Raw genomic sequence first — 27,195 nt, 5'->3', positions numbered from 1 at the left:
TATATATATATATATATATACAATTATATACAATGACTGAGCGGGAATTAATCACATTGGCCTTTGGCAACTACGCCTCACTTGTGGCTGCACAGTGGGCCAACGGCACCACAAAGTACGACGCCACACACTCTACATTATACGCACAACGCCGGGCCCATCGTGTTCGCGGTGGATCTTCCACACAACAACGCACAGAATCACACGTGAGTGTGCCAAGACTTGTACTAGTAGACGCCCCGCATGCCACACGGTTAAAGGACACATGTCGTTTAAATAAGAATAATAATAGAAATAGTAGATATGATAATGAGGAAGAAACACAGGGAGTAAATGGTGTTGGTTCTATGAAGGAGAAACGTCCAATAACGTTGGAGGATGATATAGAACAGATCGAACTCTCTATTACATCCTCATCCTATGCGGAATCCAATCCGCGAGAAGAGGAAGAAAATGGAAATGAAGAAGAGGAAGAAGAAGAAGGGAATGAATATCATTCATATGCATTATACCGATATCCTGATGGTGATCTTGTCTCGCCAAATAATAATAATAATAATAATAATAATAATAATAATAATAATAATAATAATAATAATAGTAATAATAATAATAATAATAATAATAATAATAGTAAGAAAAAGAAGATGCAACGAATGTTATTTAACGAGCGTGATGCACTTATACCATGGTGGCAGTATATCCGCAGTGGAGTTGATGAAAGTAGTGTGCATGTGCTCCGTCCATTACACGGCATGCATGCCACTGCTGGTGATATTCCATCTTTGCATAACTTTGGATTTGGCTATTCCCAATTAAGTCCTACTATTAATAATGATATGTCTAATGTCTCTGATAGTCTTCGAAGAGAATTGGAAGATGCGAATTTACTACAGGGCGTGCAGTGTTTTGTGGATGGGGACTCCGCCTTTGCTGGGGCCGCGTGTAATATTATGCATGAACTATGGGAAGATGCGGGAAGAAAGACGCCGGCCGTCTTCTTTACATGCTTTCAACCATTACCAGAAGAGATTAGAACACCAACAAATGATATTAATAATAATAATAATAATAATAATAATAATAATGGTATAGATGTTGTGGATTTTGGAAAACGCCGGAGAGAGGAAACGTGTTTGAATCGATTATTAGCCACTTCACACATGACACGACATGATAGTGCGGTGTACATTCCATTGGAGTTGGCCCAGTGGGATTCATTCTTTGCAAAACCCCCTATGAGAACAGAAACAGCAACAACAACAACAGCAACCACTATGCCAATGGAAATTCCATCATGGATTCAACATGATACCGCCACCGCACAAATGATTGCCACTCTAGCAGATACTTCATTATATGGAATTCGCGATAAGGGAAGTAATCAAAGTAAAGTAAATGGACCGGCGTACTATTTACATGATTGGCAGACGGCGGTTCGTCCTACACGTTGTATGCGTGTGGCTGCTGCGCTAACAGCAATGCCGCTTCATGTATATAACTCCAGTAATCCTAAGAATGATCTTTGGAACTTTATGCAGCGTAATCCATTATTAGGATCCTGGGAAAATAATATAAATCACATGGCTGCTTTCACTCCACTCACACATCCTATTTTTTTAAATCCCCAAACAGATGCGGGTCGTGTTTTGGGTCATGCTGTCACTTTACGTGGTGCGGGTCAATTAAAGGATCTTACGTATCCACGACAAGAGGCTCTCTTGCGGTATGGACTTTTCCTGCGAACATCCAGCTATCTGCCACTTATAACGGATAATAATTATCCCATTTCTTCCACATTCCCAGAGGATTTTGTGATTCCACGCGATATATTACGATCAGGCGTACTGAAAGGTGTAGATGTGGCCTCTCATGTGGTTTCTACATATGGATCTGCGCCCATGCTGCGAGAGTTGGTAGTGGCAGCGCAGAAAGTATTACGTTATCGTCGTCATATATATGAAGAAACGTATAATATGGATACAGATGAGTGGAAAGAAGTAGTGGAGGATGTTCTGCAAATGGTAGATGACTACAATCATACAGACATTGATGGTAATGATGATCTGGACGACTGATGTGTTGTAGAGTTTATTCAGAAGTTGTAGAAGAAGAAAAAGAAGAGTATTGACTGTGTATTTGTTTATTGAATTATATAGAGATATCCTTATTTCTGTTGAAGAGATGTAATGTTGTTGTGTTTTTTTTTTTTGTTACAAAAATGAAAGTGTTTTCGATATTATTTTTGAAAAAAAAAGACAATAATGGATGGATGTCGTCCTGATCATATCTATTTCCTTCGGTAATACTCCTTTTTTAATTATTATTTTTATTATTTTGTATTTGGCTGGTTTTTTTTTTTACCTGTGTTAAACCTCTCTCTCTCTTTACCTCTTTTGGGTTTTTCTTAATTTGCTCTACACTCTTAAATCATAATTTTTTTTATTCCTATCTCTCTCTCTCTCTCTCTCTCTCTCTCTATATATATATATATATATATATATATATATATATATGATCTTGATGAATACATACATATTTTCTCTGATACAAAAAGTGTAAAAGTATAAGAAGAAGAAAAAAGAGGTGTCATCGGGTTCCTCTACAAAAACACTTTAAGGGGAGTAATTTATGTCTGTGCTTGGAATGAACCATTATTGATTAAATGGAGAAGGAATTAATAGATCCACTAATAGAATTACAACAAACACGCAATAAATGTATTGCCCATTACACCACCAACACTGCTATTGCTACCCCAACGGTAAAGTATGTAAGTAATGTGGATACACCGCATCTCTGGCATACCACTACCGCCCAACACACCGTAAAACGCAGTGCCATCGCAGATGAATGCGTGACGCTTTACACAAGTCCTTTTCACGGTAGAACTTCCACAATTGTGTTTACACCATTAGATCGACCATGGGATGGGGATGATAATAGTAAAGATACCAACATGTACGTTATACCAGCCCCACTACCACAAATAAATAGGAATAGGAATAGGAATAGTGATAGTGATAGGAGGTGTTTGGTGCCACGTACTGGTAAGTATGCGGAGTTGCACTTTACAATGCCGGCGGGAGCTGTACGCTTTTCTGCGGTGATGTGTACATTAGAGCGAGCGGGATTCACAGAGGAGAAGAGTCTTATAAGTACATCATGGTCATTAAAGTGGTGTAAGCGACCTGTTCGGAGTGACTTTATACGACTGGAACCATTTCAATGTATAAATCACTTTCCTGGTACGTGGCGTATTGGTAAAAAAGATGAATTACATAAACATCTTGTAGCTGCACGGGCACGTTGGAATGAACGAGTATACAATAACACAAATAATCTAAATAATGCAGATAAAACGAGTAGTTTGACAAAGGTAGACTTTGGGGACTTTTTCCCTGATGCTTGGGTTTTGCCAGAGGAACAGGATGAATTACATCGTGTAATGACATCACGTCATGAGCGCGGACATGTGTTTATCGTTAAACCAACCACAAGTGCCTGTGGACGTGGTATATATTTATTTCAAGCTAAAGAACTTTTAACACTAAATGTTTCATTAAATCCAAAGGATATAAATAACAACGAAAATACGAATAATAATAATAATAATAATAATAATAATAATAATAATAATAATAATAATATGGATAGTAAAAAGGGTTGGGGTGTAAGTAGGAGTATAGTTCGACCTGGTCGTGTTATTGTGCAGAGATATGTAATGGATCCTCTTTTAATTGAAGGATATAAGTTTGATTTGCGCCTATATATTGTGGTAACTTCCTTTTCTCCATTACGCGCCTATTTGTATGATGAAGGATTAGTGCGATTCGCAACTTCACCATACCCAACTGGGAGGAATGAGGAAACGGCAATGGATCTTGTTGGAAATGAATCTGCCCTCACGGCGCATCTCACAAACTTCACAATAAACAAAAAGTCTGAAGATTATGTTCCACCTGATGATAAAACACATAATAATAATAATAATAATAATAATAATAATGAGAAAGAGGAAGAGGGAGGAGGGGAAAAAACGGCCTCTAAGTGGACACTCACAACTCTGCAGAAATATTTCCATACACATCAATTAGATTGGGAAGGAACAATGACAAGGATACATGATTTGCTTCTAAAAGTACTTCTCGCAGTAGAGCCACATGTCGTAGAAGAATTCAAAGCCTTAAGCAGTAGTAGTAATAATAATAATAATAATAATATCAATGTGTTATCTTCATTATCTTCTTCCTGTTTTGAAGTGTATGGTGTGGATGTTCTCTTGCGTCAGCCACAGGCACCATTAGAACAGACTCCAATTCCTGTATTAATGGAAGTGAATATTATGCCTTCTCTAAGTACGCATTACTCATTACTGGATCAATGTATAAAAGGCAATTTTATCGCAGATATGTTAACGCTTGTTGGTATCACGGCGATGGGAGTGCGAAAAAAACGCGGAAAAGGTCCTATACCAGTATCTAAATTACAAGAAAAGAATGAATCTATTATTTCTTACGGCCATCCATTTCTGGATTCCTTAACAGATGCTAGTGAGCTGGAGGCGTGTATGACATCCGAAGAAGAATTTCTTCGCTCCACACACTTTCACAGACTTTGTCCAACTCCACAGTCGTATGTGCAGTACGAAGTATTATTTACAGAGAGAGATGTAAAGAAAGAAAAACGATCGTTAAATGAAGTATTAAGCTTGTGGGAACAAGCGAAGATGGATAATCCACCCCCGTGGGTGTAAGTAATATTGTGCGTGGTTTTTTTTTTGTTTTGTTTTGTTTTTTCTTTTATGGTGTGATGTGTACACATACATAAAACCATAGAAGGAGATAAAAGATATATATATCAAGGGCCTATTTAGCTGTTAATTAGTCTGCACTCTCCCTTTTGTTTTTGTGTGTATTCTCTTTCTCTCTCTATTTTGTTTCCACTTCTTTATTATTATTATTATTATTATTATTATTATTATTATTATTATTATTATTATTAGTAGTAGTAGTAACAAAAAAAACAAAGCAGAAGCCTATAGCGAGTGTATATGCATTCTGGAACTCATTTTTCAAAAATGCCCTCTCCACTTCTTGTACGTTCTGTCCTTACAGACGAGGATACTCGCACAAATCGACTTTACCTTAACCCGCATGATAAACAACGGTATGTTGAGGAAAAGGGTATAGTTATGGTGAAGGGTTTTCCCTTCAGTGTTTCGCCTAATCCAGGCATTGAAGTAGGTCAAATTGCCATGAATAGCATTCAACGGCGATTACTGGAGCTTTCAACAACGGCAGGGAGTACAGTACAACTAGAGTTGCCTCCTCAACATATTCCAGTTATTACAACGATGAGTGTGAGTATAGAGTATATTCAAGCTTCAAAAAAGGGAGGTACACTTGACTGTATGGAGTTTATTACGTATTTTCTTACACAGTTTAATGGTCAATGTTTTCGTACGACACAAATGTTAGCAGTCGTTTTGGATAATGGTATGCGACTTATGGCGACTGTAACACAGATGAAGTGTGATGGTGAGGGAACTATTGGTTCTATTAACTTCACTACAAGTCTTACCGTTATTGTAAATGAAAAGAGCGAAATTTCTCTTGTAAATGTACCAGATCATCAATTAGATGCTCAGCAACCACAATTAATGCAAAACTTTAATCTTGAATCTCTTGGTATTGGTGGTTTGCGAAATGAATTCGCCCAAGTCTTTCGTCGTGCTTTTGCTAGTCGTCTCTTCCCAGCTTCTTATGTAAAGAAGTTGGGAGTTAAACATGTGAAAGGTGTTTTGTTATATGGACCACCAGGTACAGGTAAGACACTTATTGCCCGTAAAATTGGAGAAATTCTTAACTGTCATCCACCAAAGATTGTTAATGGTCCAGAAGTGTTTAACAAGTTTGTAGGAGGAACAGAGGAAAATGTGCGAAAACTATTTGTCGATGCAGAAGCAGAAGCTGCAGCTAAAGGCGATCAATCCAAGTTACATCTTATTATATTTGATGAGTTTGATGCTATATGCAAACAACGTGGGGCTGTACGGGATTCTACAGGTGTGAATGATAATGTTGTAAATCAACTTCTTTCAAAGATTGATGGTGTAAATTCATTAAATAATGTTCTTCTTATTGGTATGACAAACCGACGAGATCTTATTGATGAAGCCATTCTTCGTCCAGGACGTTTTGAAGTGCATGTTGAGATTGGACTTCCAGATGAAGAAGGGCGAAGAGAGATTTTTCGTATTCACACACGTGGTATGAGTGAAAATGGTGTACTTGGTAAAGATGTAGATCTTGCTGAACTGGCTGCACTAACAAAGAACTACTCTGGCGCAGAAATTGAAGGCGTTGTTCGTTCTGCCACATCTAATGCATTTAATAAACATATTGACTTTGATAATCCAACAGAACTTATTAATGCCCGGGATGTTTCTATCACTCGACAAGACTTTATGGATGCTATTGGGGAAGTTAAACCAGCCTTTGGTCAAGCCAAGGAGGAGTGCAGTAATCTCAAACGTGGTGGTATTATTAATTATGGTCAGCCGTGGAAGATAGTGGAAGAACGCTGCAGTCGGTATGTAGAACAGTTAAATACAGAAGGAAAACGTATTAACGCGCTCACTGTACTTATTGAGGGATTACCAGGTTGTGGTAAATCTGCCGTGGCGGCGTATTTAGCGGAAAAGGCGGCTTTCCCATATGTAAAGGTTATCTCCACAGATGATATGGTTGGTTATGGGGAAATGCAAAAGGTTAATATTATACGTAAAGCCTTTGAAGATGCCTATAAATCCCCTGCGAGTGCCATTATTCTGGATGATCTTGAACGTATTATTGAATTTTCCCATCTTGGTGGACGTTATAGTAATGCTATTCTTCAAGCCTTATTGGTACTCGTTAAACGACCAACATTGGAAAATAGAAAACTACTCGTTATTGGTACAACGGCACAGTATGATGTTCTGGATAGTCTTGAGCTCGTTTCTTGCTTCTCAGTAAAACTACAAATACCAACTGTACCACCACAAGCACTACGGCAGATCGCAGGAGAGTTGGGAATTCCATTTGCGTCTGAAGCAGATGCACAGCAATGTGCGAATATCCTTCCAGTTACAATGCCTATTAAACAACTGTTACTTGTACTGGAAATGGCTGCAGAAAAGGGATTTCATGGAAACCCTGTTATTTCATCAGAATCTTTTGCACAAGCACTGGAATCTGTTGGAGCCCATGGAAGCTAATCGCAGTAGTAGTAGCAGAGGTAGCACAGTTGGGGCATATATATATATATATATATATTTGCAAACGCACGAGAGTTTTTTTCTGTTTTAGCTTGCTATTCTCCTTTGTGACATTTTTTTTCCTACTTGTGTTCCTTCGAATGAGCTTATATTTTTTTTCTTTGTTGTGCTTCTTTCGTTTCCTTATTCTTTCTACAAAGGAATGAGAAACGCTTTAAAAAGAAAAATGAGGGAAGGTGTAGAAGAAAGAAAAAAAAAATGCTACTGAGTTGTAAATGAGAACTGCACGTATCAGAGTTTTATAATCTGAGTAGCTCTTCATTATTATTAGTATTATTTGGTTGTTGTTGTTGTTTTTCCTTCCTTTATTCTTTACGCTTCTCTCTGTGTATGTGTTGGATACATATATGTTTATCTCTATTTACCTCATCCTTTTTTTTTGTCTTTTGTTTTCTTTCGTTCTTTCTTCCCTTTTCTTTTTTTCTTTCCAATGTTATTATTTTATTATTAATAGTATACTCATTAGTTATTGGAAAAAAAAACGAAAGGGAAATGACAACATCTACAAGTAATGCGGCTACCTTAACATACACCATAGCACCACATCCATTCTCTTATAAAAACGTCTTTGATGCACTTCTTTCATTCGTTCCGCCTAAACAATCCGGTAGAGGGAAAACAAAGGGATGGTTCACAGCCTTATTGAAATCAGCAGAGCAGCGGCGTGTACGAATTTCTGTGGGAAACTTCACAGAGAAGTTCTCAAGACAATTGGAAGTCGCATCTACTCATGTGTTAATGAGTGCAACGTGTGCAATTCTCTCGGGTGGAACGCCAGTGAAGGGGATGATTTGGGCAAGTTCAAATGGTCTTTACTTTAGAAGTTATGCACTTGCTAGCAGTCAAAATAATAATAATAATAATAATAATAATAATAATAATAATAATAATAATAATAATAATAATAATAATAATAATAATAATAATAATAATAATAATAATAATAATAATAATAATAATAATAATAATAATAATAATAATAATAATAATAATAATAATAATAATAATAATAATAAAAGGACAGAGTCTAGTTACTCTCATTTAAAATCTCTAGACGCTGAGGAATCATTAGGTTTAGATGAGAATAAAGATATGGATAAATGGGGGGATGACTCCTCCGCTATTCGAGAGTTTATTCCTTTTAAAGATATTGTCGCTTTACTGCCTTCTTTGGCACTCCCAACAACGCAGGGTGATCCACCGTATGTGATGGGAATACCAAACGCTATTGTCACACCAAATTCTATGCAAGTGTTTACAGTCTCGCCAAAGCAGATATTTCAGTTTGTCTATATAAGAAGAGTTACTGTTGTGCCACCGTCTTCTTCTTCTTCTAATTCTAATTCTGTAAATAGTAAGAATGGGATTTCACCAGTACTGCATCAACACGAATACAATGTTATGAAAACATTTCATAGTAGTCTTGATACACTAGTCTTTTGTGCTCTAGTTGAACGACTCTGGGAAGCACAATTAAAAGAATTGAAAATACCAATTCTTCGGGACGGTGTAGATTACGCTAAGCCTCATTGAGTGTTTTTGTTAATATTGTCATTGCTTTTTGTCATTTTCTTTTGTTTTCTTATTTGCTTTTTTTATTGGGCCTTGTCTTTGATTCTGCCTACATATATATAAATACATATGCTGAAGAAGGCGATTTATATTTACCGTATTCTTCTTAGTATCAAGTCCGTTTTCTAGTGTTCTTTTTTTTCTTTCGTTTTTGCTTTGCCTTTTCAGTTCACTGATGTGTGTCTACAATGTGGTTTTAGATACTGCTTTTTTTTTGCTTGTTTCATGTGTTTATTCATTTGTTTTTGTTTTGTTTTTTTATGGAGCCCTCAATTCTATCTTTACGGGTTTTCTTCTTATGAGACGAATTTGAAGTTGTTGTGTGGTCTGGGATGCTGAGAAATTCCATTTGTTGTTCTTGTCTTTGTTCTTGCTGGACTAAAGTGGATGTGGTTACTTTACAAACATCTCTCTTTAACTCACAGTTGCTTTTTTTATCTTTTCAATGAGTTTTTCTTATTCCCATTATTATTATTATTATTATTATTATTATTATTATTATTATTATTATTATTATTATTATTAATCCTTTTTTCTTTTTCTTTTTCTCAGCTTTTTTTTTCAATTTATATATTCAATGCGATTAGCACATCAGCGTAGAGTGATCCCATTGAGTCTCTATAGCTCATTCCGTCTCTCTTCATCCAGTGCAAACCAACAAAAAGAAAAAAAAGAACAAGATGGTTTTTTCTCTGTACTAAGGCATGGACCCCGCAATCGGGCGGAGTTTCTCGGTTTCTGTCTCGGCTGCAGTGTCTTTCCACTTTCCGTGATGTTGATGAATTGGTACGATAAACGCAAACAAGAATTATTGCAACCACCGCAATTAGCACCGGACTTTCAATCTATGCAGGAAGTAAAATTAACCCCACGACAGCAGTTGGGTGGTCCATTCCGATTACGTGAGAGTCGAACAGGGAATTACATCACAGACAAGGAACTCTTTCAGGATCACTGGACACTGCTGTACTTTGGCTTTAGCAAGTGTGCGGAGGTATGTCCCACCACACTGCAGTTTATCTCAGAGCTCATGCAGAAGTGTGATGTTGCGATGAAAGACGACGCGAATGCCGCTAAAGAAGCCGCACGATTGCAGGCGGTCTTTTTAAGTATTGACTCTTTTCGCGATACGCCGGAGGTGTTGGAGGCGTTTGTGTCAAAGTTTGATCCACGCGTGCGGGCACTGTGTGGAAATCAGAAGGAAGTGCAAGTGGCCGCGCAGGCCTGGCGGGTGTTTTACTCTTCTATTGAAGAAACAGAGGAGGAGCGGGAGGCGCGGGAGGCGAAGGGAATTCCAGAGATTGAGTTGGATGATACATATCAATTTGATCACAGTAGTGCGATCTATTTAGTGGGGCCAGATGGGAAAATGAAGGATTTCTTCTTTAAGGAGATGGGAATGGAGGATGCACTGAGTAGACTGAATGTACACTTTGATGATGTGTATGGATTTAGGGATACGAGATAGGCGGGTGGTATATATATATATATATATATATATATATATATATATATATATATATATTTGTTTCGTAACACTATCAACGACAAAAGAAGAAAAAATGAAGGGAAACAATACGAATGAGAGGAGATATTCTTTTTTTCTCTCTCTTTACCTTTTTTAATCCTTTTTTTTTTTATGAGGGGAGGAATTCAATTTTTTTGTTACATTTTTTTTTCTACTTGTTGTTCTGTGTGTGTGTTTTCTTTGTTCCACCTACAAGTATATCTATGTCGTATTTTATGAATAACATTTCTACTGCTATAGTTTTCTATGGTTGTTATTATTACTATTTATTTTTTTATTCATGATTATCTCATTTTTATTTGCTTTATTTTATTGCAGTTATTTTCAACTCTTTATTTGTTTTTTATTTTCTTTTTCCTCCCCTTCACTCACATTCCATTCACCTAAACACAATATCCATTTACCTATCTATTTTTCTTCTTTTTCTTTATATTCTTTACATTCTTCTCTTATTAATACTTACTTAAGGGAGGAGAGGGAAGGTAGTACAATAATGAAGGCAACAAACTCGTGGCGACGGCGGCTCATTCTTGGTATGAGTATTGAGGACGCCCGGAGTAAGTTTGACTCCCCTGAATCCCGAGTGGCACTACGACTCGCACATGAGCGGTATAATCAGGGAATTTACCACGAACTCAATCTTGCCCAACGCCAACGTAATCGACTGCCCCCGGAGCGAAAGTGTCATCTCGTGCGTCACACCAAACCGAGTGTAAAGGGATTTCAGGGATATATAAAATCCTGTCCGGAAGACTATGTGGTGCGGGAGATATGGCAGTGTGGGCAGGAGGAAAAGGAGAAACTTGGGAGTTCTGCTGATAATGATGATAATAATAGTGATAATAAGAAAGGCGGTGTGAACACCACCGCGGGTGTGGCGGTCAATAATAATATAGATGATAAGGGAGATTTAATGCAGGGGAGGACCCTCGATACATCACTGAAGGAAGACGCAGCTAAAGCGCAGATAGGTGGTATTAGTAGTAATAGTAATAGTAATAATAGTGAAGATGCTGAATACAAACCACAAGAATCGGAATGCATAACAACAACAACAACAACAACAACAGCAAGTTCAGAAACCGTTGTTATGAAGAAAGATGCAGCATTGGGAAATGTAGGAAGAAGTACACAGATGCAGAAACCAGAAAAACATCGACCCATACATATAGGGCAACAAGTGGCTTTGGAGAATAATACATATGAGCAACACCGTTCTATAGTACTTGCAGAACTTGTACGAGTAGCAGAAGCCCTTGGTAATGATGCACGTCAGCAACTTGGGGAGCGAAGAGAACAGGGTACATTATTACCAATGCAACACAACTCATTGGTAGATCGTCTCGTGGATAACGCTAAAGAGGCTAAAGATAAAGGTTATACCAGTTTATCATCTTCCTCACATCTCCTGGAACCTCTTGGACTCTCTATGAATATCTGTGGAAAGAAAGAGAAGCATCTTCTTGAAGCTTTTCGAAGTCCACTGTTATGTCTCCCAGCGGAGGAAAATCACATCTCACTTTCATTATGGGTTTCCGGTAGTCTCATCGCACAGGAAGAACTTAGTGAAGAATTCCCATACCATATTGCAAAACATGCAGAACCAGAATTAGATGAGGATGGAACTCCCATATCATCAAGTCGTCTTCCTAGAGCTAGTGTAGAAGTATACTTTTCACCTGAGCTCTATCAACTACAGCAAACAGTTGGAAAAGATGGTGTATTGGCCCTAAGACGTTTTATCGGACGAGTCATGAGACGTCAACATGATCCACTTCCTACAGCCTCATCTATTCTACTTAATATGCGGACAACAGAACAGGAGGCGAGTAGTCTATGTACAGGTGAAACAACAAGGATTCCATGGCTTCACCTTATAAAGACTAAAGTGGCTTCTGTTACTGGTGTAGTTTTAGAGATGTCCTCTGAAGACGCACCAGCTGTTTCTGCCATGCGAGAGGCAGTTCAACTTGTATGGCGTATTTGGGGAAATTTAGTAAAAGATTTGCACGTACATGGGGATCTTGACTATTTGTATGTATCCGTATGGCCAAAGGTGGAGATACCAGAGGTGAGACGAGAAAAACAAGAACTAGAGAATAAGGAGCAACGATATTATGGTAATTTGACTCGTGAAGAGAATGCAGATGTTGGATTAGAGGTCTCTGAAAAAGAACAGCAGCAATTACAACAACAACATTGTGTGCCATCTATTCGTAGTTTGAATGAAGCAGTAGAAGGATTAATATTAAATGATAGTTCTGTTTGGAAGGGTTTTAAGTCACGCAAATCTAACATCAAGACGGTACTTTTACCTGCAGACTTTGTAGTAGTGGAGTGTCTCTTGGAAAAGAAAGGTTTACCACATCGATTGGTGGTAGAAGACATGGTGGAAACTCTCACTGAATTACAACGACAATCACTAGAGATGCAACGACTATCTGTGGTAGAAAATAACACTCTAGATGAGGATGAAATAAAACAGAATGGTGGTGCAGTGAGACCAGTATTATATGCTCCAAAGATTACTGTATCCCATGCAGGTGTTATTGAGGCAGCAGCGCATGGATTTCAACGTATACGTATTCGTGGTAGTTGTCTTGCCCACGTTGAGGCCCTCGCACGTGCTTTACAAACAGGTGAACACTTTACAGACCGTGTGGAAATGGTAACACGTCATCATCGTGGTGTTGCTGCTGGTGGTGGTAATAATAATAGTTCCCCTACTAATAATATTAGTAGTATTAATAGTAGTATAAAGAAGAACGTTAATGCTGGTGCTATGCTGGAACTTCCACCAAATCTTTCCTTTTCTTCCACGCATAGTGAAACGCAGGCGTATGCCAGTGGACGTCGTCTTCTTGGCCATCGTATACCATCTAATTATGCCGTTCAACGAACCGCAAATGGTCGTTTCCACACCCATCAGACTTTACGTCCATTACAACATATGATTGTTAATAAAGAAGAACGTGAGTTTTGGAGTACACATTATTACCGTTTATCAAACCTGCGATTGGTCTTTCATGATCGTGTAAGTGCTGCAGATGTGGCAGATCCCACGGGATGGTCATCCTCGTTGAAAGAGCAATTACTTACTATTGGTAAACAACGCAGTAGTAAACAGCAACATGAAAGAGACGAACATGAGACAATGATGGAATCTACAGAAGATACGGATGAAGTGAATTCACGAAATAAAAAAAATCGTAAAAAAAAGTTAAAATCAAAGAAAGTAGCATCAACTGTTGTTGCGTTGGAAGAAGTTGTCGCAAGTATGACTCCAGAAAAAATATTTGAATATCTCTGCATCGATATGGAGGTAGAGAGTGCCACTTATGACTTTCTTGTTGGAGATAATGATGGATATGCTTATAATGTAAAACTACGTCGGATTCCACAAAGTCATCTTTCACTTGTTAAACCTGCTATAAATTCAGTTGTTGAAAAAGGATTTATTAACTACTTTGGTCCACAACGTTTTGCTACTTATACGAAACATAATATGCATCCCGGATTACATTTACTTAAAGGAGAATTCCGAGCAGCGGCAAGCATTATTGTGCAACAATTCTCTATGGATGCTGATCTCGCAGCTGAGAAACGACGTACTGGTGCAGCATTTCCAAAGATGTATCATGCAAAAGGAATGGGATTTCGACTTTCTGATCTTGATAAGTCATACAATAGTAAACGATCTATTACAGAGCATGGTACAGCACTACAATCTATTTTAGATAGTGCTTTACAGGCAAGTGCTTTTATTGGTGGTGGTGATGATGATGAAGCAGATGGACAACAGGGCAAAAAAGGTAGATTATCAGTAGATCCTTGTGCAGAGGCTTTTTTACATGTTGTAGGACCTAAAGCTTGTTTAATGTTGGTACATGAGTTCCTGGCATTTGTATGGAATGATATTGTTAATCAACGCTTGCAGCGTTATGGTACATTTGCCATTCTTCCAGGTGATCTTGTACGCAAAAACCCTTTGGCGTCACCACACTCAGAAGATTACGGACGTGTAGTATATGCCTCTAAAAAAGAAATTGATAGAGGTGAATATTCGTTCTTTGATGTAGTATTACCTCTTCCGGGTGTGGGTGTACAATTACCTGATAATCACACAACAGATCTGTATATTGTAACTCTTAAGCGATTGGGTATTCCCTTTAACCCTGAAACGAGACAATGGGATATATTTAAACCACGGTATAGTTTCACAGGTGAGGAATCACCACAGCAGACAGTGTGGGGAACATCACCATATCGTCGCTTTTCCTCCTCCTTTGCGTTAATGGAAGAGGAGTTGGGTAGTAGTACCACTATTGTAGAACCCATCGATGATATGAACATGGAAGGAGCAGTAGGAGGAGGAGATATAAGTTTATCATCAACAACAATGGGGGATGCGAGTCATTTGCGAAGTGATTTACGTCAGGGGCAAAGACCTGGAAATCCATTAGGTGTAAATGTATGTGGATTTTACCGTCATGTTCTGATAAATCCATCATCGACATTAACGTGGCGTATGCATGTAGGGCAAGCCAGTTACCCACACAAACGTTGGGCACAGTGGGTTCGACAGGCATTTGCACAGAATGATAGAAATATTTCAGTGTGTACAGAGAACAGTAGTGATGGCGATGGAAGTGAACAGCAATTGTTTATAGGACGTACGAATACGTATAGAACCACACCACCACCAACAACAACAATAGGCGGAGTTATTGGTACGAATAGTAATTCTATTAGTATTAGTAGTGGAAACCTTAATGGCATGCGATCCTCACATGCCGTTTCCCCCGCCCCATACTGGCTTGCAGAGAAGAGCGATGGTTGTCTTGAGTTAACGTTTGAATTGCCGTCTAATGTCTATCCCGGTATGCTCCTTCGTGAGATCACGAAGAGTGATGTGAATAGTCCCGATACCGTCGATCTCGATAGACCACTACTCGACACGCGGGCCAAATCATGGAATGATCTCACCGCCGATCAACAGGCGAAATACAGACGGTATTTGGCACAGAAACGGCAGAAACTCTTCACATCACGACCACGTGCTATTAATGTGGCCTTGTTACATCAGCAGATATTCCGCAGTAGTGGAATGCGACGTAGTCTGATGCCGTCTATGCGGGGCTTTGATAATGTTTCGAAATAACGAAAGGAAATTATGGAATTGTTAAGAAAGGAGGAAGAAGAAGAATAATAAAACAGCAAGGGAAGGTTGAATAGCTGGTTGTGATCCTTTTTTGCCCCTCTCTTTTTGTGTGTTTTTCTTTTTTCCTTTTTTAACGTGAAAGGGGGGGACTTTATTATTATTATTATTATTATTATTATTATAAAATTTCATAGAGCCATTAGGTATTATCATTTTACTATTATCATAGAGAATGAATAATATATATATATTATTTTTATAGAGGACAAGAAATTTGATGTTTTTTTTTTTGTGGTGGTGGTGTAACACATCTTCACGTAAGCAAGCGTGCACATACATAAATATTTATACATTTATATATATTTATCTGTCGTTCCCCCCTTTTTCTCGTACTTTAGGTGGTTAATATTAAACGTATTTGTACCTGTTTCTGTAATGTGCATGTTTGACGTTTCTGTGGGAATGGGTGAAGATAAAAAAAAAAAGGTTTTTTTTTCTCATATTTCTGTTTCGGTGTGGGGGTGTGATTGCGAAAATGAAAAAATAACTATCTGTATCCTCTCCTCTGCTATATACTATAGAATGTATACTGTGAGATATATATATATGTATGTCTTTGTGCTTATATGTGGTGTTTATTTCTTTCTTTCTCTATGTTGTGGTTATAGGAATAGGTGAAGTAAGAAAGTTCTAGAGGAGAGACTGCGAGCTGCAGTTCATTGACTCGTTTTTTCTCTTTTTTTCTTTCTATTTATATCCCTTTCTCTCTGTTTGTGTATGTGAGAAGGCGTGAGTGCTGTCTTTGTATAAGAAATAGAGATAGAGAGAAAGATAGACGAGTATTGCAACACTGTTCACAGTGTGTAGTAACAATAATAAAGTATAGAAAGAAAAAACACAAGTAATAAAAATCGAAAGTAAAAAAAAAAACAATGCAGCGGGATGTTTATGCTTCGCTTATTAAGAAGAGACACAAGCAAATGATCCCGCTATTAATTCACCAAGTCTCTGGTGATATCACACGTGAAAATATCTTTGATGAGGTATTCGTGGGATATAAACTACGCCGTATTGCACTCATGACGCACATGGCCGCCACCTCACCCACACTCCCACGACTTCCACGCGATATTATCGTCACTGACTTTGATAAACTAAAGTCTATTCATCAACCACACTTTCACTATAAGTTATTACCATTGCTTTGTACAGACTTTGAGGCGTTTGCGGCATTACAGGGCATCTGCGCAAGCCCGAATTCGCCCTTTACGATTGAGGATCGCCGTGATCCGCAGGGACTCACACACAGACTGGTGAATGGATGTTCAGAACGACAGGCGTTGTGTGATTTCTTTGCTGAACACATTCCAGTCTCAGAACGGGAAGTGCCGGTGTATTCGCGTAAACTTCCCATTGCCGCTGTTATGTTTGACGGTGTACTAATAACACGAAAAAACGCAGATGTTAATAGTAATAGTGGTGGTGGTGGTAGGGCGGCCGCACTCTTAACCGTGCATGAGGCGGCAACAGAGAAAAGTATCACAGAACGGGCAATTATGCGAGACTTTTTTGTGGATCCACTTTATACAAAGTTAAGTGGAAATACAGAAATTGCACAAGCCGTGCGATTAGCACGAAATTCTTCACATTTTATGGCGGTAAAGCGACAAGTAGGGAACGATGACGGGAGTCGACGTTCTTTGTTGCGTTTGGCAACAGCAAAGAAATTGTTTCTCTTTGAAAAGATGGGTGATGATTACCGCTTTGCGCACCTGTAACTAGGAGATTGAATAAAGGGGAGAGAAAGAGAAAAAAAAGAAAGAGAAGGGGTTAAGGGGGTGAAAGAAAGAAGAAAATGCCGAAATTCATTTACTTTCATCACTGATATATATATATATATATATATACTGAGTTCAGTCACATTAGCGTATTAAGCTGTTTGGAGAATAGTTTTTCTCTCTCGTCTTTGAAGCAAAACTGCGACGAAACAAAAAAAAAGTGAAAAGGAGAATATATTCATACATAAAATGTATGGGATTTTAAACAGAAATCATTGTATTTTTTTCTTGTTGTTGCTGTAAAAGAGTATCTGATGCATCTTTTTTATTTTCCTTTCTATCTTTTTTCTTTTTGTCATTTCCACATTTTGTGTGGTGGTTTGTTTTGGTAAACAAGTAGGGGAGGGCGGCAGCAGTTTGCAGTAGCACCACTAGTAATACAACCGAACAATAGTGCACCGTAATTTTTTTCTTTTCTTTCTTTCTTCTTCTTGTTATTGTTGCTAATTTTATTCCGATCCCCAGGCATTATCTTCTCCAGCTCTGGGAAACAAACAAAGAAAAACGCAATGACAACAACAACAATGAGTTGGGATGATTGTTTAGGGGAGAGTGATTCATGGCTTCTGCGACCCCTGCAGGAGTACTTACATTACAATTCCCCGCTCCCTGTTCAGCAGGCAGTTGTGCCCACTGTTCAACGTGCACTTCTCAGTGGACTCCCAATGGATGTCTGCCTCACTGCCCCCACAGGAAGTGGAAAGACACTGTGTTATTTACTCCCAATGCTGCGACTCGTGGCGGAGTGTAAGAAGGGTGTGGATCATACACGGCTGCGGGCATTAATATTAGTGCCTACTAAAGCACTCGGGGTGCAGGTGTTTCGCGAACTGCAGCAACTCACACGTGGAACTTCCATCGCGGTGGTATCACTATGTAAAGATAATAGTGTGAAGGAGGAGGCGGAGGCGCTTGTGCGTGCTGCGGCTGTTCTACCAAACACGTCTACATCACGTTATCCACTACAAATAGAAATAAATGAGGAAGAGGATGATGATGATGATAATAATAATAATAATAATAATAATAATAATAATAATAATATTAACAAGGGTAGAAATGGCAATGAAAAGACGAAGGGAGAAGGTAGTCCCGATATAGCAGGTTCCTCACAGTTGTGTTATTACTCACGCGCTGATATTGTTATTGCAACACCACAGCGTCTGTTGCGTCATTTGGATGCCACTGCTGGATTATCTCTTGCTGATCTGCGCTTTCTTGTCATTGATGAGGCAGATCAAGTACTTGCTGGTAATTTTGCAAACTTTGTTGCAAAGGTAGTGGAAAGGTTTGCAGAGGAACAACTTGCCCGGTTAACAGATAAAAGTAACACACGAAGACTTATGCATCTTACGTATAGTTTGCATAAAATGTTATGTTCAGCAACGCTTTCATCACATGTGGCTCGTGTATCAGAAGTTCGACTGCGTAATTGTCGTCACTTTGCTTTGGACACTTTCGGTAGTGATATCAGCCGTGAAGATGAGGGGGAACCACTGCATTTGCCATCTCTTGATAATAAGAGTAAAAAACCCAAAGGAAAGAAACGCGGTGTAGCAGCAGCAGCAGCAAATAATGATGATGATGATGATGAAAAGGATGAAAATAATGATCCAGCTGGGGTTTTGCCTATTTCGAGAAAACAACTGGTACACACATCGTTTGCCCTTCCTCCAAGACTGCAGGAACATGTAGTTTTTGTAGAAGATTGGTACCGCCACGCGGTTTTGTTAAAATTGATTCGATCCATTATTGCTAAACAAAGTGGGGAGAAACTCGTAGCAACTCCAGTGAAAGAAAAGGAAAATCAGCAGGACCAAGAGCAGTTGAAGGACTCTGTGGATACGTTGTTGAAGAGCGGGAGTGGGAGAAAGAGTGATAATAAGGATGTGGAGGACGATGATGATTATGAGGATGATGAATATGAAGAAGATGATGAGGATGATAAAGAACACGCGGATGCGGAATATCGTGCTCTTGGCCATCGCCGACGCCGACGACAAGAAAATAACGATACTTCTACCACACCTCTTCATCCCAATAATGCTACTACTAATACAAATAATACTAGTACAAATAATCCTAACAGTACATCCACAGGCGAGTACCCGTTTTGTGATGATGATGCTGGGGAACGTATTCTTATCTTCTGTCGCTCCGCCGAGGAGGCACGTGTGATGGGTCATTTTCTTCTTTCCGCCGGCGTGCGGGCCACGGAGTTCACAACCCTCACCGCAGAGAGCGAGCGACGACGGGCGTTATTGAAATCCTCCCCGGATGCCTGCGTGGTGGCCTCCGATGCGTTAATGCGGGGCGTGGATGTGCCGAATGTGGGGCATGTGATTATGTACCACCCACCCGAGACACTTTCGCAATATGTACATCGGGCGGGTCGTACAGCCCGTGCGATGCGGGCCGGACATCTACATATGTTATTGCAGAAGAATGGACCAAGTGGGACCCAGCGGGATGGGGAGGTGGCGGTGTTTAAGGCGCTCAGTGCCACTATTGCGAGAACGCAGCCGGTGCGGTATGAGCGGCACTTCTTTATGTTTGATCGTCCTCCGACAAGTATGTCTGTCAATACTAACACAACCACAAACACAGGTAGTCATGGTAACAATAACAATAATGATAATAGTAATAATAATAAGAATGAAACAGCAACAACAGATAAAACACAACTGCTAGTGGATGAAGCAAATGAATTGCTGAAGAAGACGCAGGCACGACTAGCAGGTCACTGGACCTCAGCACTTGAAAGTAATAAAAAGAATACTACTACATCGGATAAGGTGGTACGTGCCCCACAGAGTGGAAAGAATGGTAATGAACCTCCAATCAAAAAGGAAAGAAAGTAAATGAAAGATTGAAAGGGAGGAAAAAAAAGAAAATTATAACACATTGCTCATATAAGCATAGGACTACACACACACGCACACATATTATATATATGGAGTGTATATACAGAAATAAAAAAAAAATATTTCTTCATATTTTTTTTTCCTCGTATAGTTGGTTTTCAACAAACTCTCTTACCTTACGACTCTCTTTGTCTCTGTGCGTGATAGAGAAAGAGAGAAAGAAGAGATGGGAAATGGGTTTATACCATTTTTGTTTTCCTTCCTTCTATTCGACTTTTAGTTCTGTGTATATATGTGTTTTGACTGTTGTTTTATTTATGAAGACATTGATAGGGAAACATGTTCCCACATTTTCTTCCTTAAAAAAAAAAAAAAATGCGTTTAAATTCAAACAAAAAAACATAAGGCCTTTTGAAGACCGCCTGCTAAACGAAAAAAAAAGAGTATAGTGGCGACAGTAACAGTAACAGTAACCATCGCTGCTACTACTACTACTACTACTACTACTACTACTATTAAAAGGTGGAGACTCGTCATTTTACTTTTATGTCGTTTCTTCTTTATTATAGTTCTGGAGTCTTGTAATGAGACCACTGGAAGCAGGTATGAGAACGAAACCAAATAAAAAACATTAAGCGTTAATGTGTATTTCCTCTTTTTTTTTCTCTTATTTACTTTATCATTAGAAAGTCATTGGTTGAATTTGCTGTTGAGTTCCGCCTTTTGTTAGGGTTAGTTGTTGGTTGTCGGTTGTTTTTATTTTTGCCTTTTTTTCTTTTTTCTGCATATATATATATATATATACTGTGAGTATTATCTTTCCCTAGGCCATGGGTGGGACAAAGAAAAAGGCCACAGTGCCTATTAAGAAGGAGAGTAAATATAAAATCCCCTCACGTTTTGATTGTCCGCTATGTGATGCGAAGAACTCTATCGCCGTGCGACTCATGCGAAATACTGGATCTGCCAAACTCCACTGCCGCTCCTGCCGCGCAGGATCTGGTAAAGAGTACCCACTCCTTCCGTTAGAAAAGGCAGTAGATGTTTTTTTCCGCTTTCGTGAAGAGTTAATGCAGCAGGATCGGGAATTCCTGCATGAACATAATATTGAGACAGATGATATGACGACCAAAACGGGTTTGGTGCAACTTATACCAAAGACGGCTGTAACGGCAGCCGCAGCGGCGGGATCTCGTGGGGAAAGTACAGCTGGTAGAACGGATACCATGCATCGTATTGAATTTGAGGATGATGATGATGGATCGCATTTCTTTTCTTCTGCTGTTGCTGCAGAACAGGAAGAAGAAAATGAGGGTGACTTTGCCTTTTAGCATTGCTATTTCTAAATGATGGGGAAATTCCTGCTGCACGTATTAGAGAAGGAATGTAACCCTTGAAGAGAGAAAAAAGGGGGGAGAGAGAGAGAGAGAAACAGAAAAAAAAAATGGAGTACGAGAAATGCGCGTTTAACTGGCGTAATACTTTTTTTAACATTTCTTGTAATGACTTATACGATTCATATCCGTTATTATTTATGCTTGTTGCCATTATTTAAACGCTTTGCTTCTCTTCCCTATTCATCAACAGAAAAGAAGAAAGAGAGGGAGTCTGTATATATATATATATATATATATATATATATATATATATATATATATATATACGTAACCAGATGCACTCAGGAGGAGGCAGTAATGAAAATGGCGGTGGTTCATCATCCTCTGCGCCCCGTTTGTCCCGCAACAGTCGTTCATTTATGCAGAAAAAATTACAAAAAGGATCTAAGAAAGATAATGGCGATAAAAGCAAGTATCAGAAGGCGGCAGCAGCTAAATATCAACGTTCATTACAGTGTCTTACTACTTTTGATTGTCCTGTTTGCCGCATGGTGAACAGTGTACGTGTTGATTTAAATACAAAAGAGCGAGAAGCTGTCGTTCGCTGCACATATTGTATGTCGTTACGACCACGTCCAGTTGATTTACCGTACCCGTTTACTACCCCATTTGTACCAAAACTTGAGAACCGCGCAGATGTATTCTTCAAGTTCAATGAACTCTATCGTGGAATAGAAAAGAATGCGCATCCTAGTGTCACTATCGCAACTACCGGTGGTGAGGGAAGTGATAATGATATTAATAATGATGATGATCTTTATACTGGAGACTTCACTGGTGATGGTGTATTGGCTATTTCCTCCAATATTCTGGCGACAGTCGGTCCTACTACTACCAATAATAATAATTGTTATTATAATAATGCGGAGAATGTGGGTGATAAGGTAGCCGAAGCAGAGATAAATGAAAAAGAAGAAGCAGAAGCAGAGGAAAAGAAGAATGAAGAAGATGATGAAGTAGCGGATGTACATGCTTTTTTCGGAGACAGTGAAGAAGATTGAGGAGGTTTCATTGACGTTTACGTTTTTTTTTTTTTTTTGGTTTTGTTTATTTGACGGCGTTGGTCCTGATACTCCAGTTTATACTTTCTTAGTTCTTACTTACACGTCTGTGTCTGGTAAACGATCTGCAGAATATCACGTACGAAACTGCCTAACTCTTTCGAGAAGAAGGTACTGTGAAATAATCCCTCCATGTTTCTTTTTATTATTATTATTATTATTATTATTATTATTATTATTATTATTATTATTATTATTAATATTATTGTAGGTTGTTTGTTTGTTGGTTTCTTTCTTTTTCTGTTCTCCTTTCACTCCTCTCCCTTTTTGGTTTTCTTTTCATATATTCCTTTCTGTGGGAAATGACTGTATAATTGTACCAGGATTGTGGTACTGAAAGAAGAAGAAGAGGAGTTTCAGATCTAAAAAAAAAATGCGAACGTGCCGTGGGGGATCTTGCAGAAGTATTCACTTCTCTGGTGTTTTACGGGGAATAACACCGCCGTTGTACCGACACTTCAGCACATCTCCTTATCGTCTGGCACTTGAACGGGTTGAAGTCGCACACTCTCAATCCTACGCACGGCGTGGTGTTACAGTGGGTTTTACCTCTTTTACTGGTTCTGCCACTATTGGGGGAAGTGTAGATAATAATAATAATAATAATAATAATAGTGGTAGTAGTAGTAGTGCTATTTCTAGTTCTTCTTCTTCATTATCATCATCGTCTGGTACTGGTGGAGATGTACTCGGTAATTATGTAAGTTTTATTGCTGATGATGCCACAGCACCGGCGGCGACAAAAGAGAATGGGGCACAACCAATGCGTTCTTTGCGCAGTCCTGCTGCTGCTGAAAGTCTCTTCTTTAGGGATGAAGCGAAGAATTACTGTCGTTTGTGTATGGAAGAGATACAGGTTCCGGCGAAAACACACATAACAACTCCATATCGTGCAAGTCATACAAATCACACTTGTCGTGAAGTTGTTTTGGATAGTTTAGCTTTATTAGCGATACGTGGATATCCGATTGATGATATTTATCTCGTTTGGTCGGATATTCTCTATAATGAACCAATGTTTCAGCGTATTCCTCAGTTAGTATCACCACATTGGAGTATTACTCAACGTAGTGAAATACTAGGTAAACTTTTATCCTTGTTGAAAGATTTAAACGTAATTGATATTTCATTAGCAGCACAAGCCCCAGATACGTTTGACAATATGGCACAACAGATACATCATCGCCGTCGTGTTGCATTTGAACGATTGGAATACATTGGAGATAATTCGTGGGGTAATCATCTCTCTAATCGTATGATGATTTTATTCCCTGATAGACAATGGACTTATAGTCAACATTCCTATGCTTTTAACTGTTTTCGTGATGCATGTGAGATGAATGTAACACTTGAGTTTATGTTCGACACACTTCGCGTAAGTGAACTTCTCCCACGTGGTGTACGTGAGAAACTTGGAACAGGTAAAATCAAAGCTGATATCGTAGAAGCTGTTATTGGTGAACTGCACATCACATTATGGGGATTGGAACCACAATTGTATGACTCTGCAAGTTTCGTAGAAGTGAATGGAGTGGGTGAGGCTCGACTTTCGGCTATAGTGCATCATTGTTTAACAGAAATTTACGATCTCATTGTTCTTTCGTATGTGCGGGAATTAAGTGGATCGGCGGTGCCGTTAGCGAAGGAAATTGCTGCTAGTCGTATTTGGGCCCCCGCTGGTCCTCCTCTTCGCCGTGTGAAGACCCACCGAAGACAGTCCACCGTCCATTCTTTCAATACAAATGGAACTGCTGCTCCATCTCTTAATAATAATAATAATAATAATAATAATAATAATAATAATACCTTAGATGGAACTCTACCACGTTCGCTTGTTGGTGGACGATTACTCCCGCCGCTGGCAGGACTCTTCACAACAATTACACCTCGTCCAACAATTGTGCCGCATCCTCTGCGGGCAATTGGCACTGCTGTAGCAACGGATGAAACTGTCTGTGTACATACTGGTGGGGATGTATTTACTCGATTTGTGGATAGTTTTACGCGTCTCGGTATCCTTGATGAGCGAATTGAGGTTACTATGGATGTGCGACGAACCCGCGATGTACGTTTCGCATTCCTGAAACGACAGTTAGTACCTTCACTGCCAATAGAGTTGGATGTGGAGGATGCATCATTACCATTGGAAGATGCGGCAACAACAACAACAACAAAAACAACAACAACTAATACTACTACAAATACTAATACCACTTTAGAAGGAGATAGAAACAGTACAAGCAACAATAATGTGATGCTTCCAGAACCGGTGCTGGAATTGGAAGAGGTATATTTTCGAGATATCTACTTTGATCTTGCGCCTCACCCGCAACCCGTTTCTTCCGTTCACAGTAACGATTTGACTCCTAATTCTATGAGTAGATTTGTTATTGCATCACCAGATAAAGGAAGAAAGGAGTCAAAAATAAGTTATGAGGCAAAACTTGGAATGGCCGTATCTCTTATCTATCCATCACTGGACGCTACACCCACACTTGTAGCGGAAAGTACAACGTCGAAAGGTGGTCGTGTTTGTATTTTTGCACCCTCTGTATACGTGCCAGAGGGAACTAAACCACCTTCTGCAGGTGTAGTAACAGATAAAAATCTCCACTTTGGTGAATTTGCTTTCCTAAATGTTTGTGTGGGTGTTGAAACCCAATCAAAGACCTCAAATGCAGAGAAGGACAGTAGTAATAGTGATAGTAATAGTAATACTAGCGGTATTGGTGGTTCTAGCAGTGTAGTGAAGACATCTAGTGAGGCGAGTGCAACAGTAGATAATGGCAATGAGGATGAGGAAGATAACAGAGGGAATGCCAAATCAAAAGAAGAATTTGATTCTTCTTCTACTAATACCACTACTACTACTACTACTACTACTACTACTACTACTAATGATGATGATAATAATAATAATAATAATAATAATAATAATAATACTATTCCTAGTGGTGAGGAGGTGGAAAAAAATAAAATGGAAATTTCTACAGATGAGGTGCGGCGACGAGCACAAGAAAAGTGGAGTGGCGAAAATCCATACTTTGTCCCCAGGCTATCCCTACCTTCACATACCCCTACCGTGTAGGAAAGAGGAAAGTGGTGAAGAACAAAAAAATAATGGAGACGAAGGAATTCTGTTTGTGTTTGTGTGTGTATGTGTATTTTTGTACAAATGAGGCGATACTTGGTTGTTTGGGATAAAATGTTCAAAAAAAAAATGGTCACATACGTAAAGAATGTAATAAAGTCAACATTATGATTAGTGTGTTTGTGTATTTTTTTTTTTATTTTATTGTAGTGGCGTCTGTTTTGTTGTTGTTTTTATTTACTTTTCTTCTCTTCTTTTGTTCGCTCTGTAACTTTTTTGCTATTATCATTTATTTTTATACGTTTACATATGTGTAACCTCAAATAAAAAAGGAAGTAACAGAAACAGAGAAAAGTATCGTGTTTTTTTTTTTTTTCTCGCATTGGTGATTGCTGGTTACACAGAACCAAAGCAGAGTGTTGACGTGCGATAGTGGTGACAAAAAGAAAAAGTTAAAATTACACATATATTACCCAATCAAGTAATAATAATAATAATAATAATAATAATAATAATAATAATAATAATAATAATAACCAGTTAGTTTATGACAATGCCGAAAAAAGAATCTTCTGAGGTGATTGTGGAATTAGATCCTAAGATTGTGTATTTTACCTTTTCTCGTATTCGTGGGGTTTTCTCCTGTGGTCGTACGATTGCCAGTACACGTGATCAGTTTATTCGCCGCGAACTCGCCCCTCATGATTTACCCCTTCTCGCCGTATTCACAGACGGCGCCGGGAATTACTACAGTCAAAATAATAGACGTTTATTTCTATACAAAGATCTCTGCAGTCGTGGGGTTCTGCAAACTGTGCCTGTACGACTGCGAACGCTTCCCGATACACGGCGAATGCGGGAAAAATATACGCCAGAAAAGTGTTCTTTGCATGCAACTCTGAAGCGTGAAGGAGGAATGGCATCCACACTAGTGCAGAATCAAAAAATGAATAGTGAAGATGATGAGGAGGAAGGGGAAGAAGAAGAAGTTAATAAAAATACGACAGATAAAATAGTAAGCAAAAATATGGTGGTTGTACCATTGTCCCATGATGAGAATGATGCAAAGAAGCCTTTAATATCGTATAATGAGGGTAATAATAATTATTATTATTACTCTAATAAGAAAGGAAAGAAGAAACAGCAACGAGAGCGGCAGAATCAAAAACGCGATGTTGGACGGAAGCCGGAAACGTTGGAGGAAGAACTTCGTGAGCTTGGCGTGTAAATACTAACATTACTCCCACATATTATGTATTTTTTTTGTTTCAAATTTGGACACATATACCTGGGATCTCCGTGGAATCAGTGTATATATTTATATATTTATTCACACTGTATCCTTCCACTCTGTTACTACCT

The 27,195-nt window shown here is 38.8% G+C and overlaps 12 protein-coding genes across 12 annotated transcripts; all 12 read left to right on the top strand.

Moving 5' to 3' along the window:
• Positions 1–32: 32 nt before the first annotated feature.
• Positions 33–2,078, top strand: LSM04_000253 (uncharacterized protein; the record flags this gene model as incomplete). The annotated part of the gene is made up of 1 exon (XM_067337001.1): positions 33–2,078. One exon carries the CDS (start codon positions 33–35, stop codon positions 2,076–2,078), a length of 2,046 nt encoding a protein of 681 aa, XP_067194675.1.
• A 587-nt stretch (positions 2,079–2,665) lies between these two features.
• On the top strand, positions 2,666–4,756 carry LSM04_005634 (Tubulin-tyrosine ligase/Tubulin polyglutamylase; the record flags this gene model as incomplete). The annotated part of the gene is made up of 1 exon (XM_067336989.1): positions 2,666–4,756. The coding sequence occupies one exon, from the start codon at positions 2,666–2,668 to the stop codon at positions 4,754–4,756; it is 2,091 nt and encodes a 696-aa protein (XP_067194758.1).
• A 324-nt stretch (positions 4,757–5,080) lies between these two features.
• LSM04_003671 (AAA ATPase) lies at positions 5,081–7,261 on the top strand (the record flags this gene model as incomplete). The annotated part of the gene is made up of 1 exon (XM_067336978.1): positions 5,081–7,261. One exon carries the CDS (start codon positions 5,081–5,083, stop codon positions 7,259–7,261), a length of 2,181 nt encoding a protein of 726 aa, XP_067194722.1.
• A 552-nt stretch (positions 7,262–7,813) lies between these two features.
• Positions 7,814–8,854, top strand: LSM04_002307 (uncharacterized protein; the record flags this gene model as incomplete). Its single annotated transcript, XM_067336967.1, has 1 exon — positions 7,814–8,854. One exon carries the CDS (start codon positions 7,814–7,816, stop codon positions 8,852–8,854), a length of 1,041 nt encoding a protein of 346 aa, XP_067194703.1.
• Positions 8,855–9,470: 616 nt separating this feature from the next.
• On the top strand, positions 9,471–10,361 carry LSM04_003311 (Copper chaperone SCO1/SenC; the record flags this gene model as incomplete). Its single annotated transcript, XM_067336956.1, has 1 exon — positions 9,471–10,361. The coding sequence occupies one exon, from the start codon at positions 9,471–9,473 to the stop codon at positions 10,359–10,361; it is 891 nt and encodes a 296-aa protein (XP_067194716.1).
• Positions 10,362–10,914: 553 nt separating this feature from the next.
• LSM04_005171 (Pseudouridine synthase) lies at positions 10,915–15,582 on the top strand (the record flags this gene model as incomplete). Its single annotated transcript, XM_067336944.1, has 1 exon — positions 10,915–15,582. One exon carries the CDS (start codon positions 10,915–10,917, stop codon positions 15,580–15,582), a length of 4,668 nt encoding a protein of 1,555 aa, XP_067194745.1.
• A 932-nt stretch (positions 15,583–16,514) lies between these two features.
• LSM04_007721 (uncharacterized protein) lies at positions 16,515–17,360 on the top strand (the record flags this gene model as incomplete). The annotated part of the gene is made up of 1 exon (XM_067336933.1): positions 16,515–17,360. One exon carries the CDS (start codon positions 16,515–16,517, stop codon positions 17,358–17,360), a length of 846 nt encoding a protein of 281 aa, XP_067194795.1.
• A 584-nt stretch (positions 17,361–17,944) lies between these two features.
• On the top strand, positions 17,945–20,281 carry LSM04_004764 (Helicase; the record flags this gene model as incomplete). Its single annotated transcript, XM_067336922.1, has 1 exon — positions 17,945–20,281. One exon carries the CDS (start codon positions 17,945–17,947, stop codon positions 20,279–20,281), a length of 2,337 nt encoding a protein of 778 aa, XP_067194739.1.
• Positions 20,282–21,114: 833 nt separating this feature from the next.
• LSM04_002259 (Transcription elongation factor 1) lies at positions 21,115–21,615 on the top strand (the record flags this gene model as incomplete). The annotated part of the gene is made up of 1 exon (XM_067336911.1): positions 21,115–21,615. One exon carries the CDS (start codon positions 21,115–21,117, stop codon positions 21,613–21,615), a length of 501 nt encoding a protein of 166 aa, XP_067194702.1.
• Positions 21,616–21,956: 341 nt separating this feature from the next.
• On the top strand, positions 21,957–22,682 carry LSM04_001419 (Transcription elongation factor 1; the record flags this gene model as incomplete). Its single annotated transcript, XM_067336899.1, has 1 exon — positions 21,957–22,682. One exon carries the CDS (start codon positions 21,957–21,959, stop codon positions 22,680–22,682), a length of 726 nt encoding a protein of 241 aa, XP_067194692.1.
• A 433-nt stretch (positions 22,683–23,115) lies between these two features.
• LSM04_008983 (uncharacterized protein) lies at positions 23,116–25,830 on the top strand (the record flags this gene model as incomplete). The annotated part of the gene is made up of 1 exon (XM_067336888.1): positions 23,116–25,830. One exon carries the CDS (start codon positions 23,116–23,118, stop codon positions 25,828–25,830), a length of 2,715 nt encoding a protein of 904 aa, XP_067194809.1.
• Positions 25,831–26,386: 556 nt separating this feature from the next.
• LSM04_001657 (uncharacterized protein) lies at positions 26,387–27,061 on the top strand (the record flags this gene model as incomplete). The annotated part of the gene is made up of 1 exon (XM_067336876.1): positions 26,387–27,061. One exon carries the CDS (start codon positions 26,387–26,389, stop codon positions 27,059–27,061), a length of 675 nt encoding a protein of 224 aa, XP_067194696.1.
• Positions 27,062–27,195: the final 134 nt, after the last annotated feature.

The sequence above is a fragment of the Trypanosoma melophagium genome (assembly GCF_022059095.1).
Source record: "Trypanosoma melophagium isolate St. Kilda chromosome Unknown ctg10segment3, whole genome shotgun sequence".
NCBI lineage: Eukaryota > Euglenozoa > Kinetoplastea > Trypanosomatida > Trypanosomatidae > Trypanosoma > Trypanosoma melophagium.
The sequence above is the reverse complement of the archived record's forward strand: the minus strand, read 5'-3'. Positions and strand labels throughout refer to the sequence as shown.